This window comes from Anopheles merus, chromosome 3R (genome assembly GCF_017562075.2).
Source record: "Anopheles merus strain MAF chromosome 3R, AmerM5.1, whole genome shotgun sequence".
Taxonomy (NCBI): Eukaryota; Metazoa; Arthropoda; class Insecta; order Diptera; family Culicidae; genus Anopheles; species Anopheles merus.
Window position 1 is genome coordinate 47,551,242 of NC_054084.1, and position 9,894 is coordinate 47,561,135.

General features: G+C 43.2%; 1 protein-coding gene across 1 annotated transcript; it reads left to right on the plus strand.

Annotated features, from left to right (window-relative positions):
* Window positions 1–6,812: 6,812 nt before the first annotated feature.
* On the plus strand, window positions 6,813–9,894 carry LOC121597339 (protein croquemort-like). The gene is made up of 5 exons (XM_041923023.1): window positions 6,813–6,946; window positions 7,693–8,477; window positions 8,580–9,418; window positions 9,490–9,580; window positions 9,651–9,894. Exons 2-5 carry the CDS (start codon window positions 8,037–8,039, stop codon window positions 9,762–9,764), a joined length of 1,485 nt encoding a protein of 494 aa, XP_041778957.1. The 5' UTR covers window positions 6,813–6,946; window positions 7,693–8,036; the 3' UTR covers window positions 9,765–9,894.

A 9,894-nucleotide genomic window follows, 5' to 3' on the forward strand; every position in this document is an offset into this window, starting at 1 on the left:
CACATCATTCGTTTCTTTCTTGTGCAGCGAAACAGTAACAAGTTAAGTTTCAAAAAAAGTTTGTTTTCACTCTCGCTCCGAAATAAATGTGATGAATAACTTGTAGGTAATATAATTAATCATTTATTAATTACACAGACACAGATTGTGCATACCAACACCGGATAAAAGTTACATACTCGTTATGAATTCTCCTAAATGATTTCAACAAAATCATTCAGGAGCGATAAACCCTTACTTTATATTTCTGAGTCTCTACTATTGCTTTTAGCTCGTGATGTTCGCACCTTCATCTTTCAGTATCGTATCAGGATCGTTCCACGGAGTGTATGGAGATAAATGATCAACCACAAAAAAAATTAAGTTAAGAAAGTTGTTACTGAAAATCAAGTTACTAGCTGTAACTGGTCATGTTTGTTCGGCTCATACAGGTCAAGCCAGATCTTTAAGCCGGATAGAAAAGATATCATTAGTCTGCTACTTTTTATTCTCACATTAGTGTTGGGTTTCATGAATATTTCGTTGAGATTCATTCATATGAATCTTCAGCGAAGAGTGATTCGAATCTTGAATCCACTGTTCAAAGATTCATGAATCTCCAAGGATTGGAGTTAATGTGGTGGATGAAATTCTACTTTTTGAAACCAAAATATATCATTAGGATATTTTAAATATTTGGTTCAGATTTTCTTTTTTCCATCACCCACTATACCACATGGTGCTATTCATGAAAAATCTTCCACCATACCCCATCATTTACCATCTTTAATTGTGTAGAAATAAGAAATATGAAAATACATTTATAATGCGCATAACAGTTTACATTTACTCATCTAAAGAGTACCCTTATCAATTAAGTGAAGAAAGTGGTATTCCGAGTGGTATGCATGGTTTCCGAAATTTTCATAAAGTCTCAAAGTCAGAAAATGGGTGAAAATATGGAAAAATATGAGTCCGTCTTTGAGGAGCCGCCAGCAAAGAAGAACTGAAACACATGCTACATACTCGGCCGTATCGGGGAACTCGTTCGTTCCCGGGAACGTATGCCGCAACGCTCATTTTCACTCATTTCATAGCCCTCTATGATCAAACATTAGAAAACCGTCTAGGTTTTGTTATGTCCAATCTAGTGGTACAACCTTGTTCACTCATGAGCGACGAACGAGCTCCCCGATACGGCCGACTATCTTCGAAAACACCTCCCTAAAATAGCCACTATGAGTAACTTACTGCTCACTTCGTTAATCGAACTTTTAAGACTTAATGTTGAAATCGTCGTTGAAATTAATACACCAATTTTTCCTGTCTCGTAATCTACTGCAGTTTCATTGAAATAACTGCCAAAGTTCTTCGCGGGCCGGATTCAAAGGGTTCGGGGGCCGTATGTTTGACATGTCTGCCCTAGAGATTCGTGAATCTTTCGAAACTCATGAATCTTTGAAGATCCAAAGATTGGATGTCCAAAGATAAATGGAGATTCATGAATCTTTCCAGTAGAGATTTAGATTCAGTGAATCATTTCAAAGATATTCAGCCGTACGGCTGATTCAGCCGTACCGGCGAACTCGTTCGTTCCTAGGAACGTTCGTCGCGACGCTCATTTTCGCTCATTGCATAGCCCTCTAGATCAAAAATTAGAAAACCGTATAGATTTTGTACTGGCCAACCTAGTGGTACAACTCTGTCCACTCATGAGCGACGAATGTTTCTCGTCAAACGAGTTCGCCGGTACGGCTGATTCATATTCATGAACCTGCATCAGATTTACCCAACACTACATCACACAACACTGAAATCACTCACTTTGATACTAGTAAACGTCGCGCCGTCATATCCTACTTTAGATCATCAACTGCAGGTTGATTGATCTAGTTAGGTATCGTAAACGAGAGAGGTAAACACAGGTACAAACCCAAAGGTACAAATTCCTACAGCGGAACCACTTTCTCGTGATATTGATCCAATGTTAAATGTGATGCAATGTTAAATGCTTTCGAATTTTCCATGGGTTTGAAGCCAAGTGAAGCACTACCCTGTCTACTCTTTAGCATCGCCTTGGTGTTATACGAGACGCGAGGATAAACAACAACATCCGTTACACCGATATTCTACAGATCTTTCCACTGTGTTGTCTTCGGATCTATCGAATGACTTTGTGTTGTGTCCGCACAAATGAAACATAAAGACGGTGGTGTACGATGTACGGCACAAACAGAATATATATTTTATCACTATCTTTGGTATGGGTAATACAATAAACACACGCACGTAATGCGGGGAGAGGACGACTGGTCCAGCTCACGCCGCGATCCTCAGGCAGCGGTAATCGCTACTGCGGGCGTGCGGGCGTGCGTGCGGAAAAATCAAAATTGTTTGATTCTTGATTCGCATGCGGTTGCAAACTGTCACACGCTGCGGGTGTCAAATTCCATACATTTTCAGAAAACGCACGCACGCCCGCAACAGCGATTACCGCTGCCTCACTGAGGACGTCACCAACAGCCCTGCTGGCAACGGCGAGCCCTCAGGATGAGGCAGCGGTCTGTCCACAGCACTTTGTAATCATCGGCCTAACGACTGCAGATTTGTGTGAGGCGTTCCTCAGACTCGTAGCGGAACTTGGGGCAAGTGTGCCACCTTAAGCATTTCAAGTCATAACTCACTAAAACGTGTTTTTCAAAAGCCGATTTAAATCTCATAACCATTTTACATCTATTTCCTCACTTATAAATGAGTTTCGCTTGAAAAAAGTACAAACAAAACAGTTTTTGAAGCGTTTTAAAAAGGGTCCAAAAAGACGTTGTTTTTTGGGCTGTGGGGCAAGAGTGCCACTCGTATGGGGCAAGACGGCCACCTGGTTAAAATAACCGTGTTTCTTAGATAATTGGAAATTATTACGTTTGTACCACTAGTGTATATATTCCTACATGTATTTAGTCACCAATGAACCCTTTTTGACCACCAACTGTACCACAATATGGTTTGTTACTGTTCTGTTTTTCTGGCGTGGAATCCGCTCACAATAGCGCACCATTCCGCAGCACGCTACAACAATGTTTACATTTTTGACAGCTCGTGCCTATGAAAGATAGTGGCACACTTGCCCCAAATAGAGATGGCTCTTTTGCCCCAAAAGTTGTAACTTTTTTGAAATGGAATTTTTCAGTGACAAAAAGAAAGTTTTTTTCAACTAACCCCACAAAAAATTTCACATTTTCTCAGCTATACGGTGGTGTAAATATTTTCTCGGTTGATTGTTCGCATGATTTTTGAGAGCTTATTTGGTTGGATTAAAAAATTATAATATTTTGCTCAATTTTGAAACTCAATATAAATCAGTTTAAAACAATGGGAAATATCAATTGGTCTATATGAAATTAGGCTCAGAATACCTAGTCATTGGAAAGCAACCAACTGTATACAGTCTTTCCCCGAGTTACGCGAATAATGCGTTCCGGAGACATTCGCGTAACTCGGATTTTCGCGTAAGTCGAATATCACGTTTTACAGTAAAAATATACTTTCTTTATCATGATTTTTGATTGAATTTATTTCATTTGTGTAATTTATCATTTATGTGATTCAATTGGTGCGGAGAATTCAGTTATTTCTGACTTTTTAGTGAATTAAAATTTTGAAATATTGCTAATTATTTTTCATTTGACAATTGATGGAGAAAATTGTACTGATTTGACATCTGAACTGTCAAAAATAAAAAATTCGCGTAACTCGAATTCGCGTAACTCGAGTGTCGCGTAACTCGGGGAAAGACTGTACACAATTGATCATTAAACTCAAGTTTTTAAGGAAAAATGCTTGGTGGCACTCTTGCCCCGTATGGCACACTTGCCTCAAATTCCGCTACGTGAAGTCTTCTATTTGGCGTAACGTCCTACGCGAACATGCCGGCCTATACACAGGCTTTCGGGACTTAATTCATTACCACGTAGCCGAATAGTCAATCCTAGCTACGGGGGCACGGTCCATTCTAGGTTTGAACCCATGGCGGGCATGCTATTGAGTCGTTCGGGTTAACGACTGTACCACGGGACCGCCACGTACGTGTAGTAGGAAGTATTGAATTGATGATCAGTGCGCTGGAGGTGAAATACCTGCCAGCCGGCGGTTCAGCCCGTGCTATCTTGGAACGGTCGCATTGAGTAGGGAAATCTTGCTTTCTATCTATTAATAACATGCCCGTTATGGGGAATAGACCGTGCACCCATACGTAGGACTGACTATCCAGCTATGGTAACAATAAGTCACTGAAAGCCAAAGCTCACTTCGCTAAAGTGGGTACAAGGCAGGCCTTGACCGACAACGGTTGTTGTGTCAATGAAGAAGAAAAATACTAAACATTCTGAACCTAGCAGGCTCGGACAGGAACGGTCGGAATTAGTGTTGGCCGTTCCGATCCAAACCTAGTATAAAAGTTCCGTTCTTTATGTAGGCCGTTCCGTTCCGATCCTTTATACAAAATCGTTCCGTTCCGTTCATTCCGTCCTTTCTGTTTATTCCGTTCCGTTCATTCCGTTCATTCCGTTCCGTTCATTTCGTTCTTTCCGTTCATTTCGTTCTTTCCGTTCATTCCGTTCTTTTCGTTCATTCCGTTCCGTTCAATTCGTTCTTTCCGTTCACTCCGTTCCGTTCCGGTCTTTGCCGCTTCAATATTGTTAGCAAGGTGCTATCGTTCGTGCGTTCCGTTCTTTGAAAAAAAAAAACGGTTTTGTCCGGCTGTTGCTTGCTACATGCAAGATAACTGTTCACTCTTTCTCGCACACAGTATGTGTTGCCTCTGCACTCTCCCATGCTCACAGGAATATTCATCGCACTTCGTCGCGTATCGTTTATAAAAATCGTGATAAGCGAAACCAAAAATAGTGTTTCATTTGGTATTGTGGTGCAATTTGTAACGTCTATTATACTTTTTGTTATAATTTAGCTTGTTTTAACTAGACAAATAACTATTTTAAAATTTTAATCTGTACTCATATTGCAAAACGGGTTGGAATAGATGTATTATAATATGCGAGTATGAACAACGAAAAATAAAATGTATTTATTTTTTATGCCATGATATCCTCTTGATCTTGGCAATCGACATGATTCCAATATTTGGTCATTCGATTCGAAGCATAACGTTCCATTCGACAACCGTTTGAGGGCCGTAAACATGTAAACGATTTGTGTGAAAAAACTATTTGTTTTAAATAGTAAGTGAAATTCAAATAATTAGTCAGTCTCGTGATACAATCGTCAACTCGTACCACTCAATAACATCGGCATGAGTAAAAGCCTCGAATGGACCGTGTCGAATGATTATCCTGCTATGGGCAATTAATAAGTTACTGATAGCCAAGTCTATTAGTGGTATAGAAAGGCTTTGACCGTAAATGGTCGTCGCATCAAAAAAGTTGCTAGATAATAAATGCATGCTTTATATTAGCACAGCTGGTAAAGCTTACTGGGCATAGGTTGAACCCATCTAGATTTGGTGTGAGATATGATTTCAGATTGAAGAAACGCCTTTTCATATCCTGTAACAAGTAACGAAATCACCCCTCCCCGGATGACAGTTTGGCTTCTAAGCTCTGGATCGGTTTGCACCCCAAGTTCACGTTCCGTTCTTTTTGAAAAATGAACTAGTTCCGTTCCGTTCCTTTTTTTACGGAATTCCCAACACTACTCGGAATGATCGGAACGGTTGGATGGGTTCTAATGATCGGAACGTTCGGAACGATTTCATCGATTAGAAAGGTAAGAATGGTGGGAATTATTGATGCGTGTTCTATAACGAATCTAGTAGCTTCGGTCGAAATGGTCGGAACGATCGGAACGGTTATTTGAACCAATATTGCGGCGTAACGGTAACGTTAAATGTATCCCTTTGATTCGGAGCCTTGGGCCAGTTTTTCGGCAAAAAATCTCAAATTAATTGTGAAAAAACAAAGAAATCACACATATGATTTTGTATTATTATTTTTCGGTAATGGTTATAAGAAATTTTAGATCAGAATTAATAGAGATTAGGTTTGATGAGTGTGTCAATACGGTACGGCTGTAACTATTCTCATTGTCGAAGAGAATGGGTTGGTTTTTGGATGTGGTTGTGCTTAAGTTAATTTGACAATTATAATTATAAGATATTTTGAACGATAAAACAAATGTAACTTTAATTACACAGGCAACCATGGTTGTATTGCACACGCACTACTTTCAAACGTTGATGCCTATTCAGTCAACTGTGGTCTTGCATGAAGGTTTGTGTATCGCATTTATTGAAATGTCTGTTCATTTACGGCATGTGGTGTGTAAATTAATGACCCTTTATTGCATAGTTTATTAGCAAAAAATGTTTGGCAAAAAGGAGCCAAATCCTACAAACGTCGTTCCCTGTTGCCCTGTTCCCTGTTGTTGGGCGGCAAAAACCACACAAACCAGCTCTATGGAATGCTCGGTTCAGCGTCCTTTAAACAGCGGCGCAAGTGCGATTGCATCGAAGCTACCGTAGAGCTAGCCGTCATTAATAAATTACTACGCCCTGATAAGATTGTTATCGGAAAGTCGCGGGTGGGAGACCACAATGGAGCGCGACTTATCCGCGAAACCTTCATCAATACGGTTTATCAGAAAGGGAATCGTAATCCTCACTATCAATCTACCTCTTGTACTCTTCAAACACACACACACACACTAACGCTCTCTTTCTTTCCCTCTTGCTGGACGAGCAGACGGTGCGAAGATAAGATCCTGTGCCGTCCCTTAGCGATCGTCTTGATTCTCAGTTTTCTTCAAACCCCCCCTTGGTTTGACGCGTTTGGCACGAACAACACCTGACCAGAGTTCAATCAGGGCGTTTCGCGCTTAATTGCCAGCGATTGATCTACGCCTTTCTTTTTCCTTTTTCTTTGCACACCCATCCACACCAGTTGCGGCATAGAGAGAGGTACTTAAAATTCTTTCAACCCCTGCTCCCCCATCCCCCCGCGCCTCAAGCTAGTACCATTGACATAATGTGTTGATAAAAATAGCCCTGCAAGACATGCAAGTTTTATTTGGATTTAAACCATTGTTACAAGTAGTGATCACTTTTAGTGTACAGAAATAGGGCAATCAAGAAGGATGCGTTACTTTAAGTTTCGTAAGTAAAACTCCCGTGTGCGTTAAAACATGCTTAAGATCGGTTTTCGAAATGGCCACAGTTGCATGATAGCAGGACTTTCGGTGCAGCTCACAAAACAACGAAATCCGTTACCATGGAGGGGTGCGATCGATCGATGTCGCCAACTCAAATCCGATAGGAAGCTGCAGTTTAATCGATCGATATTATACAATCGCTCCAGTGCACCGGGTGTGAACAATGTGCAACACCCCCAACACCAAACAACGCATAACTAGCCTTAAGTATGCAATGCACAATAAATACAATATCTTCGCACAAGATAATACTAAACAATACAACAGTAAACCCACACAAAAAAAACATGTACGAAAGCACACCAGCAGTAAAATAACCTATGGATTAGGTTCAAAGCAAAGATTACGGTACGTGTGCTGGCGTGGGGGGGGAGGGGGGCTTGTGTTCTGATAAACTTAATCGGTATTACAGTGCCATACGTTATACACTACGCACAATCGTACATCGCTACTAGTACACCTTCCATTCTCTAATCTGGCGATTTATCTTTATAGTACTCGACAGTAAATCAGTAACGACAGCAGGAGCATTTTGAACAAAATATATGAAAAAAATAGCATTCAAATCCTCGTTAGCGTATCGTAGCAGAAGGCAGCGAAAAGAAAACCAGGCAGAAAACCTACGCGATAAAGGCAACGGGAGGTTTGTAGTCTGGCTTCTTTACCCGCTGTGGTCTCATCCTGCACTCAGTGCCGTGTCAAAAGGTTAGTTCGCAGGTACCACCACGTACGAGTGGTCAAACGAGTGCCGTGTTGTAGTAATTTACAGTGACCGCACCAGACCGTGTTCCGGACAGTGTTACCAGTTGTTGTTACTGCAGCTGCACACAGGTTAAACCATGTGCTGCTGTTCGAAGCGATATTCCAACAACGCCAAAAAGCTATGGGCCTTTGGCGGTGTGGTGGCCATCTTTGCGGCGGCCGCCTTTTTCGGCTTCGGTCTGCCCGCCATCATCGATGCCGTCGCGCTGACTGAGTTCCGCGTGAAGGAGGGTGCCCGCGTGTACGAGAACTTTTTCGACGGTGAGGTGCCGATCTTCTTCGACATCTATCTGTTTCACTGGACCAACCCGGAGCAGATCCGGGACCCGAACGTGCGGCCCAACTTTGTGCAGATGGGACCGTACGTCTTTTCCGAGCGCCATGAGCGTGGTATGGTATCGTTTAACGACAACGATACAATCACCTTCAACCAAAAACGCATCTGGCACTACATGCCCGAACTGTCGAATGGTGATTACTTCAACGATCGTGTGACGACGCTGAATCCAGTGCTGGCGGTAAGATATGGAGCCGTGTGCAAGCTGCAGATCTTTGCTGATTAATTGAGTCCCCCCCTCCCCCTCCCCCCCCCCCCTTTATATTCTTATCGCCACAATCAGACGGTCGGTAAAACGCTGGAAGGTGACCCTTTGCTGCCCCTGCTCGATGGTATCATAATGGCGAACGATCTGGCCGAGTTTCTGTACAAGGATGTGCCCGTACATGAGATGCTGTTCGATGGACATCCGGACATGCTGCTAACGACGTTGCGCGAATTGCTGGCCGCCCTGCCGCCCGGCACTGTACCCGACATCAGCTTGCCCCCATGGGAAGGGTTTGGATGGTTCGTTGAGCGCAATGAAAGTCTCACGTACGATGGGACATTCCAGATGGGCACGGGGACGGATAATCACATCAACACGGGCGTAATGCGCCAGTGGAACAATGCGCCCCAGGTGCCCAACTATCGCGGAGTCTGCGGGCAGGTGCGCGGCTCGGCGGGTGAAGTGTGGCCACCGATGGGACGCAATCTGGGCGATAACATTCGGCCGCTTAATCTCTTCCTGCCCGATCTGTGCAGTGCGATCACGTTGCGCCATGAGCGCGAGTTTACGGTGCACGGGCTGGATGGTGAGCTGTGGGTCGGCGATGCACGAAACTTTGACAACGGACACACCATACCGGAAACCGAGTGCCAGTGTACATCGCCCATCGACCAGTGTCCGTTCTATCGGCCCGGTGTGCTCGACGTTTCGGAGTGCAAGTTCGGTGCGCCGCTGGTAGTAAGCTATCCGCACTTCTACCTCGCCCATCCCAGTTACCGGACGGCTGTGACAGGAATGGAGCCGGACCGTGCCAAGCACGAGTTCCGCTTCGCATTGCATCCATTCTCCGGCATCCCAATGGCCGCCAATGGTCGCATTCAGTACAATATGCATCTCAGAGATAATGGCATGGCGTAAGTAGTTTCTGTGTTTTTTTTTTGTATCATTCGCTTTGTGTGCTAACTGGTGCACCTTTCCACTGCAGGCTGTTCCGAGACGTGCCAGACGTTATCATTCCCGCATTTTGGATAGAGCAGCGCATGGTACTTACCAAAGATATTGCCGATGATCTGAAGGTAGAGTTACTGTCGCACCGTTTCAATACTTTACGGTACATTTTAACGAAAAACGTTCTCATCTTTCCAGCTTATCGAAGACCTTCGATGGGGATTCATCTATACTGCTTTCGCACTGTGCGGTGTGGCCGCTTTGCTGCTGGGACTGTCGCTCTACGCTGCCTTCTTCGTGTGGAAAGACTAAAACTTAAGCTATATAGTGTCGGAACGACAAACCTGACCGAGTGATTCATTATATATTTGTTTTATATGCTTATTCCTATGGTTTTCTTTTTAACAAATAAACTGAGCTGTGCTCAAGTTTTGGATAGATA

Bases quoted from the DNA above. Each gene is read 5' to 3' on its own strand.
- LOC121597339 (XM_041923023.1), top strand. From the start codon at position 8,037: ATGTGCTGCTGTTCGAAGCGATATTCCAACAACGCCAAAAAGCTATGG. The intron at 8,478-8,579 runs GTAAGATATGGA...CGCCACAATCAG, and splicing joins CGCTGAATCCAGTGCTGGCG to ACGGTCGGTAAAACGCTGGA. The intron at 9,419-9,489 runs GTAAGTAGTTTC...TTTCCACTGCAG, and splicing joins CTCAGAGATAATGGCATGGC to GCTGTTCCGAGACGTGCCAG.